The 12562-nt window shown below is 43.0% G+C and overlaps 1 protein-coding gene across 1 annotated transcript in view; it reads right to left on the bottom strand.

The window, feature by feature from the left end:
- Nucleotides 1-2162: 2162 nt before the first annotated feature.
- The window catches only part of LOC311248808 (alpha-ketoglutarate-dependent dioxygenase FTO-like), a gene marked incomplete at its 5' end in the record, with an annotated part of 87115 nt that continues 76715 nt past the window's right edge, over nt 2163-12562 (bottom strand). The window contains one exon of the mRNA XM_084339635.1: nt 2163-4258. Coding sequence (XP_084195761.1) covers nt 4252-4258 — 7 coding nt within the window. The remainder of the gene's footprint in view (nt 4259-12562) is intronic.

Genomic DNA, 12562 nt, shown 5'->3' with positions numbered 1-12562 from the left:
TCTGGTAGACCCCGGTTACATCAGTGAGAAGTAAAATGTGGAGTCAGAAATCCTTTCTCCCATTCACTTTCATTGAGTCCAATCCAAAAGGGTGATTTACCATCTGATAGGGGGCGCTTTTTTCACATCTGAGTGCCGGCGGTGCCTGGATCTCCAACGGTAGGCTCGCTTGATGCAATATGATTTCAGATCGCTAATAAAAAAAAACAAAAAAAAAAAACAGAGAAATCTCGTGATGGGCATTCAACAGTCGGGGGGTAAACCCGAGAAAAGCTGTGAGTGGCATTCAAAGTGTTAATTCGAATCAATTAGATACTCTTTGGGCTTGTTTTTATCTACTTATTCTGAAAGAGTTTAACTCATTCGATTATTCATTCCATTAAGCCTACTGCCAGCAGGCACATTAAAGAAATATAATCTGATTGATTGGGGTAATGAGGGACTTAAAATTTGCCTATAGATTATGCATTTAACTTGTCGGCGAGGCTATTGGGCCGTACTGTATTGTACACATTCTGCAATCTGTTAATAAAGTTTTCAATCAATCAATCAATCAATGGTGTTAGAAAATCAGGATTTCTGCGATCGACACCTGCTGTCTTTTCAGGTGAGGCGGCCGCGCGCAATTATCCTGAGTATCAAGTCTGGTTTGAATGAATGAGACTGAATCAGCGTTCGAGGAACAGGGAAAGCCTGGATTCAAACATCGGGTTCATTGAATCTGGATAATGGGACTTTTGATCGACTTAGTTGAACCAGGTACGGGGAATAGGGCCCTGGGATAGGAACAGACTGAACAATCTGGGGTACAAAGGTAAATAACAACACAAGACAAGACCAAACACAATGGGGACAAAATACTAAGGACAAGAATAATACCTAAAACAGACAAGGGAGCACAAGGGGTAACAGACACAGGGAGAGATAACAAAATGGGGAGAAAACAGAGAAACATGGATACTTTAACTAAACACTAATTAATGAGGAGTAGTGGGGGTATTTGTACATCAGGTGGAGGTAGAAGTCCGTGAAAAGGTGGGGGCAAGTCAGGAGGAACTGGTGGACCGTAACATCTAACCTCATATCAGTCTTTACTTGGAACTTCAAACCTCATATCAGTCTTTACGTGGGCCTTCTAACCTCATATCAGTCTTTACGTGGGCCTTCTAACCTCATATCAGTCTTTACTTGGGCCTTCTAACCTCATATCAGTCTTTACTTGGACCTTCTAACCTCATATCAGTCTTTACGTGGGCCTTCTAACCTCATATCAGTCTTTACTTGGACCTTCTAACCTCATATCAGTCTTTACGTCGGCCTTCTAACCTCATATGTCTTTACTTGGACCTAACGTAATTGTGTGTTTGCAGAAACAACAGCTTTACTAACGGATGGTGATGTATCCGTCAGTTCTAGAAATTCATCCTCTCGGAACCTTTCTGTCCATCAAAACGGACACAAATCTGGCAGAGACGTATACATTGTCAGCCCTGTCCAACAAACAGATGCTCCTCATTGAACAATAATAAATGGACATAGACAGACAGACACAAGAGACCAATGAAGCCGGGCCCTTTGGATAAAGGGGTCCATCAAATGTCAAATAATACAAAGATCCATCATCAAATAAAAACATCTGTTGAAGGTATTAGTGACTAATACATCACTATAATATGATAGTAGCACCTCTATTAATACATATATATGTATAATAATAAAGATGAAAGATTTAAGCTATAATAAGCCATTTTTCCTATTCAATTTATTTTGTTTAACTACTGTTAGATCCACAGTATTGTGGGTCTTCTGGTCAAGTTCTTGAGTGGAACCTCTACTCCATTTCATTTTAATCAATTCAGTAAGTGGATTTTTTATTACAATTCAGAAGATGCAAAAAGAAAATTATGATATATAGAAGGTTAGTTTTCTTCTATTAGGAAATAATTTTGAGATATCAGTAGTTTAGTAAATCAGTAGTTCAACTTCAATTACTGAATTGTAACACGCGCACATGCGCGCGCACGCACACACACACACACACACACACACACACACACACACACACACACACACACACACACACACACACACACACACACACAAACAGAGCACTATACAAAGGACACAGGGGGTTGATTCTTTTTTATTTTATTTACTGCCATTCCTATTGCTTCACAGACAAGCTGTGTCACGGTGAGCACAGAGTGGTTCAAACAACTCAACGACACCGCCGATCTACAAACAATCTCCCTGACAACGACATACGAAAGAGATACAGAGAAAAAGAAGCAAGAAGAACATCATTTGGCAACCATTAACATCTTATATAAAAAAAAAAAAAAAGGAGGATTTTTTTATAGTAAACAGCGCCTCTACTTCATCATGAACTAGATATAGAGAGAGGGAATCAAACAAGGAAGGGGGGCCACGCTTTGACGGCGGCCCCTCTTTATCCAACCCTTTCACTTTTTCTTTTCCGAATGTTCCTCAGAAGCGGCGGATCTCTGTGGGATGGCCCGCAGCGCGACAGGGAGAACGTGCTGCTCCACACACTTTAAGGGTAATTAAAAGCCATTTCAACAGCTGTAATTATGAGAAGTGGCGGTTGTGTTCCGGGTCGTTCTAGTATCAGCACACAGCCTTTCATCAGCGCCGAGCAGAGAGAGAGAGCCGGGCGCTGATGCTGTAGTCGCTTCCATCCACGCGGTGCCGCGCAGCATCCTCCAGCTCACACAACTCAGAGGTCTGTTACTGGCACACTCTCTATCACACACACATACAATACACGTACACATACACGTACGCACTCGCACACACACGTACCCTGTCATACACGTACAATACACGTACACATACATACACATACACGCACACACACATGTACCCTGTCATACACACGTACAATACACATACACATAAACATTCACATACACATACACATACACCTAAACATACACGCACACTATTGCACCAGCACATAAAAAGTACCACTTCACATTCTCCATTGAGGGACATTCAACTTTCTTTGGTATTTTCAGGCTTGTGAACACACAAACACACACACACACACACACACACACACACACACACACACACACACACACACACACACACACACACACACACACACACACACACACACACACACACACACACACACACACACACACACAAGGTATAATAAATGCTATACGGGTAAGTGAAGAATGCAGTACAAAGTGAGAGAGGCTTTACCATACTACAGTCTACTGTAGGGGCTCACGCAAAGCCAGTGGGGGGGGGGGGTTAAAAGAGTACATTGAAATAATAATAAATACCTACATGATGAATGCAAACACTGACGCAGGTTCCACTTAATGTTTTGTTTGACCGCTGAGACGGGGAGCCTGCCGCTAAGCTAGCTTTGTTAGCAGGTTACTGAAGCACTATCGGGGTTCCTATATCGTCTGGTGGGTTAGTAGCTAGTCGGTAGCTAGCCTTCTATATTGTCTGCTTGTTTGGTATCTAGCCGATAACTAGCCTTCTATATCGTCTGGAGGGTTGGTAGCTAGCCTTCTATATTGTAGTGAGCCTGAGTTTGGGGGTCATTGGTCAGCCAAGCTGTCACTCATCACTCCGCCAGCTCGGGCTTGCACTGACGCTATTGGTCGCTTAAGCCGCGGGGTGACAGAGGCTGGAGTGCGGGGGCTGACCTGGGGTGAGGGTATAAGAGGGTGGGGCACCTAGCGTGCGCTCTCTTAGCACTATGGGAAGTTCAGAGGCAGTTGTTGGGTACGATGAGAGGTGATGCACCCAGGTTGTACGCTGTAACTCAGAGACTGTAATAAAGTACAAAGTGAGAACTAACTCCCCTGAGTTGGTGAGTCGTCAATAACTTGCTTGTTTGGTAGCTAGCCGATAACTAGCCTTCTATATCATCTGGAGGGTTGGTAGCTATCCGGTAGCTAGCCTTCTATATTGTCTGCTTGTTTGGTAGCTAGCCGATAACTAGCCTTCTATATTGTCTGCTTGTTTGGTAGCTAGCCGATAACTAGCCTTCTATATTGACTGGTGGGTTGGTAGCTAGCCGGTAGCTAGCCTTCTATAGCCAAAGTGAGGCTGGGGGTCGTTGCAGGTGTGGTGAGTTGGGTTTGGGTGCTGCTGTGTCTGCACCCCCAAAAAGGAAAGGGATGTGGGTTTGAACATGTTGGAGTTGTCTTCAGCGGCCTGTCTGATGGTCCTTCATCTTCTCTTCCTCCCCATGTCCACACTTCACATCCTGTTGGGAGAGGAAACACAAGATCAAAGGTCAGTCTCTTTGTTTAGGTCCTTGTTTAGAGCGTGACTCAACAATACGGTCCTTTCTGTCCATTTCAGTTACATTTGCATTACATTTTACATTTAGTCATCAAGCTGACACTGTTTCAATGACTCCCCATGAGCCTGGATAGGAGTGGGTCTCAGGTGGCCAGCAGTTCTGTGGTATAGGTATATAGGGTATAGGTGTGTGTATTGGTGTGTATAGGGTACTGTATATGTGTGGGGTGGACGGTATAAACGGTATAGAAGTAAAGTAAAGTAAAGTACACTGGTATGAATTTGCGCTACGGTATGGATTTTGACTATACCTTGTGACTGGTAGAGCAGCTCTAAAGTAGCAATGACGTAACCAGCTTTTTTCTTCCCGCTAACGTTACTTGACGATTCACTCAACGTTTGCAGTGGTCGTTGCATAGTGTTTAATTGTACAGAGTTTTTCTCCACTTGCTCACGGACCTTGCCATATAGTTTTGGCATTTCAATTTGGCTGAAGTGTCTGCGAGCAGGCAACACATATCTTAGATCCAGTGCTTTGACCAAAGCCCTTTCTATTGACAGTTTGAAAAGGAACCATGTCCTTACACAAGTAGACAGTGACAGCTTTTGTTATGTCGGTTTACCACTGGCTTTTTTCTTCTTTTTTTTTTACTTGGAAAATGCTTGAGTAAGTGAGTCTGAGATGCAGAGACAACTTTTTTCAAGACGCTAACGTTACTTGACGATTCACTCGACTTGTTTGCGGAGGACGCATTCTGTTGCTTTCTTTCTCATATTTCATCAACGATGATGACGAGTGGGAGTTGTGCAGAAAATGTTTACAGACTTCATATTTCCCTGATGACCACAAACTGGAGAATTGATAGCCCAAGGCTTGGGGGAATCGCTGGAATCATGGGGACTTAAAGAAGAGTCGCAAGTATGCATAATGACCCACAATGGCGCAAATGTTGTCAAACTTGTACACTAAAGTTAAGTTAAGTTATGTTGGAGTTTTATTGTGTTTGAGTTGCTTGCTTTTATTGTATTGCATGAAAAAAGTGTTTTTCAGAGATGGAAGTAACTTGAGAAAAGGTTTTGCATTTTTCTATTGCAGTTTTGCACAATAAATGTTCTTAAAATACCTCTGTACTATGTGAAATATGTCTTAGTAATACAAGTGTACAGTAATAGCTGCCATTCCAGTGTTTTACCCCTTCAGAAGCATTTATATAGACATTTAATTTTTAAGATAAATGAATATACCGCGATATATACCGTTACCATCTATGCTTCAAATTATACCGTGATATACCATACCATCCAGCCCTAATAGGTGTATATAGGGTATAGGTGTGTATAGCATATAGGGTAGGGATGAGCCTGAATCCGAATATGAATTTGGGAAAGCACGGATAATGAGATGGAGACATTTTTATTACACAGATATTAATATTATTATTTAGGGAAATAAATTGTGTCATGAGCTCCGTTGACACAGTGCGCGCTGTGCTCAGGCAAACCTTCTGTCCGCCGTCAAAACTACTTGTAGGACTGCCGTCAAAAACGACCTGTAGGACTGCCCTGTCTCTCCGCTTGGCCCCACAGAAATATTAGTAACCGTATTTTGGAAGTTGTGCATCAAAAAAGAGAAAGAAATAGGCTGGAGTTTTCTCTCATATCTCGGCTGCTCCATGACGAGCGAGGTCTCCCCTACATTTTCAAAAGCCCAGAGAAAGCTTGCCTTAAGCTCGTCTTAAATCATCATCATGAGTTATACTTAATTATATGTATCACATGCGTGTGCACGCCTTTGGAGAAACTACTTCAGAACCAACCCAAGACTCACAGTGCGTTCCCCTCCTCTCCTACGTTACTGCACTAAGAGCAGCGTTCACGTACACCAATTCCAGGAATGAGATTTATAGATCATTTATCTGTTCAAAGGTTGTCATGAGTTGTCATGGATTGTCCTGGTATAATAAATACAAATGCAGTTACTGGTAACAGTTCTGGGGGGAAGAAAGACAGACAGAGAGAGTTGAACAGATGCCTGGCTAGGACAGAGGCTGCTTCAAGGCCACATTATTTTAGAGATAACATTCGCTCTATACAACAGATGGACAGACAGAGAGAGCGTGTGTTTTTGGGTTAGGGGTGATGAGCAACTGATCGGTTGCCGTCACCTAGGTAACGAGACAGAGCTAGTCGAGGTCGGCATTCCTTAAGAGAGATACCACTCATTAGGGAGAGAGGAGCTGTGGGACAGGAGAGAGAGAGAGAGAGAGAGCGAGAGCGAAAGCGAAAGAGACTTTAAGCTGTTGGCTTTTCCGGTTGAGGGCAGTTGAGTCTGGATAGCGAGACAGACCACAGACAGATCAGGGAGAAAGGGGCTTCCCTCCTGGTGGAGGGGGAAGGGGAGCCATGAGCGAGAGATAGAATGGAGCTTATTCATTTAGTTTCTTCTCTTAAACCTTTTAAAGACTTTCAATTTGTTTTGCATTCTGTGCGAGACCTTGGTTTATGTAAATAAAGTATCCTTTTTTATATGAATGGACGACTCAACGTAAGTTTTTCCGAATGCACGGGAGAAGAGAAGAGAAGAGACTGCCAGTAAGAACGTAGGAGGACAGAATTCCACTGAACGATAGCCTCGATAATACAAAGCAATACACAACGCAGAGATGGCCAGGAGAGGAGATGGAGGCTGATACGACCCAAACGACCCAAATCTTACAAGACACACACTGTTCCAAATATTATGAAAAATATTTCCACTACTACAAATCAATAAAAAAAAACGAATGATTATTAGTATCTTTTGACAGCGGACATGGTGGTTAGACATGGACAACTACGTTATTGGAACCAGGCGGTATCTGCTCCTCATTCCTCCTTATGCAAAACAGCCCACAAATTTCATAATGAGGCTATTTATCATTCTTATGTATGAATAATTCATTAGATGATAGACTTTAGAAACAAAATCTTCAACATGGACCAATATGTTTTTGTAGGAAAGACTTTTTTTAAAGATTTGTTTCCTACACTCATAAGTAGGCTATCATGCTTATATACTCTGTATATATAGAGTATAGGTGTGTATATGGTATAGGTGTGTATACGTGTACATTATATAGGGGATAGGTGTGTATATATGGTATAGGTGTGTATAGGGTATATGTGTATAGTTTCAAGTTCTCAAGTTTCTTTATTAGTTGTCATACAGAAGTACAGAATACTTTTATACAAAATGCTTCTTTCTGTTACGCTCCAGAGACTGTGCTAGGCAAAAATAGATACGTATAAAATAAGTATAGCAAGTATAAAATAGAAGTCAAGTACGTAGACAAAAATTTTCAGTATATACATATATACAATGCTCAATGTAGAGTAGAAGTAACTGAGTTACCATACAATATACCGGTACTATACAGTGCAAAGGATGAGGTACAATTTAGGTACAATTTACAGTAAGGTTACTGCCCACCAGTTAAGATATTCTGGAAAGAAGTGACCCAGCAATTATCAAATCTCTTAACTCTGAATATACCTGTACACCCCTCTGTATTACTGCTGAATGATGTTTTTGAGTTTGCAGTACCTATACAGCTAAAGAGATTGGTTTTATCTGGTATCACAGTGGAAAAAATGTGCCGGAAGGTCTGGAATCTTACATATCTCGATTTATCTAGAAATATCTACAGCAAGAATTTTGGGTCTCAATGAATCCAAAATGACAATGTGGTTAGAAGTGGTGGAGAGAATAAAAGCTAGCATATGATGGTAGTGTCTGGTCAGGAGCGAATGATAATGGATGGATTATCCATTGGGGGGTCCGGAGGGGGGGGTGCGAGCAAGAGCATATGTGTGTAGGGTATTAGATAGCAGGTATTAGGGGTATATCTTGGATAAGACATTTAACTAAATGGTTGATTTCATTGGATGTGCACTGTTAATTAATGCTTGTATATCTAATCTTGTGTTGTCATGTTTGTTTGTGTTTGTTTAAAAAATAATAAAAAAATAAAAAACAAAAAGAAAAATGTACAGTAAGGTGTAATGAGGTATGGGTTGTAGTGCAGGGCTGTACGCTAAGCTTTTTCACTAGGGGCACACTTGCCCCTAAATGAGAAATTTAGGGGCAAAAAATATTTTTTAGGGGCAAATTTTTAAATAACAATTTTACCATTATTTATATCGATTGTTTTATACTTGTAGTTGTATTATCTGCGAGACATCGCCACCACGCAACAAGTCAAAATGCTCGCTATATGCAACCAGCTCCACTGTCTGTGTGTACTCGAGTAGCCTCCAGCTACGGCCAGGATTCTCCGGAGCTGCAGCTGGACCCTATACTGTAGCCTCCAGCTACGGCCAGGATTCTCCGGCGCTGCAGCTGGACCCTATTGACTATATTCAGCGTGCCCTCAGCTCGAATACGCATCGACTCAGTGTTATAACTTATAAGACATTGATATCAGGAGCTATCTGAACTATTTAGTTTAATGGGACGTTTCGTTTTGAACAGTAAGCTAACGCGAGCTATCATGCACTACTAGACTTGCTGGAGGATTTGTTGATATCAGTAGCTAGCCGGCTGGCAGGCTCACCGAGTGTGTCCCACTAGAGCAGGGATCGGCAATAGGCGGCCCGCGGGCCGACATTGGCCCGCCAGCAATAATTTCTGGCCCGTCAGATTATTTTGAGAATGATAGTTATTTTACGCGCGGGAAATATTCACTCGGGACGCCAGGGTGTCTTTTATTGTGAAGCTGTATCTATCTACCGGTAGTCATCAAAAGCATGCCTGTCACTATAGCCAATTGAAATGCTAGAAATGGTCACGTGGACTGGGAGAACCAATGGAATAGTCCCACCGGGCCGCGTGTATATGTCCCTAACGCACTTTCACTTCCGCGTTCGAGATGCGAGCCATACTTAAAATACGGGTTTATCGCAACAGGTCGGTGATTCTTGCGTGCCGAGCCGACGTCCTCTCTGCATAATATGTGGCGACAACAACAATAGCGAGGCAATGATGACAACTGTGTTCAAGTTGGCAGATAAAGTAGCTGCATTCAACACCAATCTGGAATTGGAGGGCAGCGAGTGGATATTTTACATGTTTCATGTTTGGAGGACTGAACAACAAACAAGGTATGGAGTCGTGTTTTCATGCATTCTGAGCTGCTGTCCATCACCCGCCGCGGTGATCTGCAACAACTGATCTGCTGTTCATGAATGAATGAATGAAAACTTTATTTAACAGATTGCAGAATGGGTACAATACAGTACGGCGCAATACACACAATTGTTAATAAGGGGATGCAGACCAGAGAAAAACGTTTGTCTTTTTTCAATATCAGTATATTAAATTAGCCATTGTTTTTGATCCTGGCCCGCCAAGCAATGGCTTGGGGAAAATCTGGCCCGTGGCCAAACCTAATTGCCGACCCCTGCACTAGAGACTAGTGTTTACAACAGCCACGGGTGCGGGAGGGAGGAGGAGCAGACGCCGCAGCTCTCTCCGTGTGTCTGAGTTCAGTTCAGTTCGGCTCACTATAGGAGGTCGAACGCGTCGAAAATATGAAGCAATACTAACTTTACTTTTCTTCATAGCTAAATCAGACAGTCAGCCAGTCTATCAGAGTGAGTGCTCAGTCGATTGTTCCCGCTGATCATACCTGCTGAGTGCTCACTGCTCAGCTCGCGTGAGTGGCGTCATCACACGCCTTGGATAATTTAGGAGTGAAATGCGAATGCAAGGCTTGAAAGCACTGCTCGCAAGCCCGCCCCCAGATAATATTTACCAATCGCAACGGCCAATTAAAGGGGCAATTCGCGACCATCTCGTCGCACTGTACAGCCCTGTAGTGCAAATTCTTTACTAATAAATATACGTGTGCTTAGGTGTTCTAAAGTGGTTAAAGTGGGTGCTGCAGTGAGTTGTATGTTTAAAGTGAGTGTGTGCGTGTGGATGTGTGTGCTGTGGGCTGTGAGTGCATTTGATGGTTGTTACATATTGTTATTGTTCGTTGAGCATCCTGATGGCCTGGGGATAGAAGCTTCTTCTGAGTCTCTCTGTGCTTGCCATGAGACTCCGGTATCGCTTGCCTGACCGCAGCAGTTCAAAGAGGCAGTTGTTTGGGTGGCTCGAGTCTTTGATCATTCTCTTAGCTTTGCCCATGCACCGCTTGTTGTAAATGCCCTGGAGAGTGGGAAGCCCCCCTCCAATTGTGCGTTCGGCTGAACGGGCCACTCTCTGTAGTCTGCTACGGTCTTGTGCGGTGCTATTTCCAAACCAGGAGGTGATATTGTCAGGATGCTCTCTATTGTGCACGAGTAGAAGTTCTAAAGGATCTTCTGACTGACTTGGAACTTCCTTAGGCGCCTGAGGAAGTAAGAGGCGTTGCCGTGCCTTCTTCACAACACTGTCAATGTGTTTGGTCCATGTCAAGTCCTCGGATATGTGGACTCCGAGGTACTTAAAACTGTTCACTCTCTCAACCGGTGCCCCGTCGATGCTGAGGGGGCTGTAGTCCCTGACCCCCGACCTCCTAAAGTCCACAATCATCTCCTTTGTTTTGCTGACGTTCAGGGAGAGGCTGTTCTCTTGACACCATCCCGCTAGAACCTTGACCTCCTCCAGGTAGGCCCTCTCGTCGTTTGCAGAGATCAGGCCCACCACTACTGTGTCGTCAGCAAATTTGATGATTGTGTTGTTGTTCCGCTGTGCCATACAGTCATGTGTGTACAGGGAGTAGAGGAGGGGACTCAGAACACAGCCCTGGGGGGCCCCTATGTTGAGAGTGATGGATGAGGAGGTGCAGTTGCCTGCTCTCACCACCTGGGGTCTGCCCGTCAGGAAATCCAAGACCCACTGGCAGAGGTCATAGTTCAAGCCCAGGTCCCTGAGCTTGGCTATGAGTTTGGAGGGGACTATGGTATTGAATGCTGAGCTGTAGTCGATGAACAGCATTCTCACATAGTTCCCCTGCCTCTTGTCCAGGTGTGATGCTGCTGTGTGCAGCACATGGGCTATGGCGTCCTCCGTGGACCTGTTGGGGCGGTATGCAAATTGCAGGGGGTCCAGGTTGATGGGGAGGGAGGAGCAGATGTAGCCCTTTACTAGCTTCTCAAAGCACTTCATGGCTATGGAGGTGAGAGCTACAGGGCGGTAGTCGTTGAGGCAAGCAGGCTTGGATTTTTTGGGTATATAGTATATAGGGTATAGTTGTACATAGAGTATAGGTGTGTGTTACGTATTACTTTCACATGGTGGAGGGATACTTACTGTCTGTGGTGCATATTCACATTGTGGTTGTAGTGTGTTGTCACTAATTGGTGGTTGTGATTGACACACTGTTTTCTTTCTGTTGTCTTTTTGCTTGTCATTAAAATGGCTGCTTTTCTAATTGACACAGAGTTCGTTCTCTCGCAGCTGTCGCTCGTCACAGTTCTCCAGAGCCTAACCTGAAGACCTCATTTTGTGCTCTCACTGCATTTCCACCATTTTGACCATTTTGCTGTCGGTCCATTTTTGCTGCTTTCTTTTTGACCCTGTGCTTTTACTTAATTATATCCTGAACTATGGAGTCTGGAGCATCCAGCTCCACATTCTTTTTGTAGTTGTGCTAATAAATATTGTTATTTTTGGATACTTGTTTTCCTGTGTCCACCATTTTACATTCAAGGCCTAACGAGCCATATTTTCCTGACTGCTCAGGCCTAGAGCAAGTCAATTTAGGGTTGAATGTAACAGTGTGTATAGGGTGTAGGTGTGTATAGGGTATTTCATTTAATTTCAACCCTTTATTTCAATTCGTAAGACACTGAGGTTACCCTAATTTACAGCTTACAAAATTCATTCATATAGACACAATAAATAAGAATAAACAATAAAAAAAGACAGTTACAAGTCGACATACAGTGGTCAGAGATCATACTTTTAAATGCACAAAAGACTTCAGAGTTGGAAAGATCAAAGGAAAAAGCAGTTTTCCCTAGTTCAGAGCAAACTTGAGGAACCCTAAGAATAATAGAATACAATAGAAGAGAAGTACTTTATTCATCCCGAGGGAAATTCAGCACTACAGACCGCTCACAATTTAGGTAGTCAAAAATCTAAAATCACAAATAAGAATAAAACAAGAATAAGAATCAACCAGTCATTTGAATGTATAGAATAGATTGTGATGTACTGTAAGGGGGACATTTACCAATAAGTACTTTAAAAATAAACAATTACCAATCATAGTTACGCCTTTTAACCTAATCAGAGAAG

This window comes from Notolepis coatsorum (assembly GCF_963971535.1).
Source record: "Notolepis coatsorum genome assembly, contig: SCAFFOLD_521, whole genome shotgun sequence".
NCBI classification, from domain to species: Eukaryota; Metazoa; Chordata; class Actinopteri; order Aulopiformes; family Paralepididae; genus Notolepis; species Notolepis coatsorum.
This window is presented reverse-complemented; position numbering and strand designations above follow the sequence as displayed.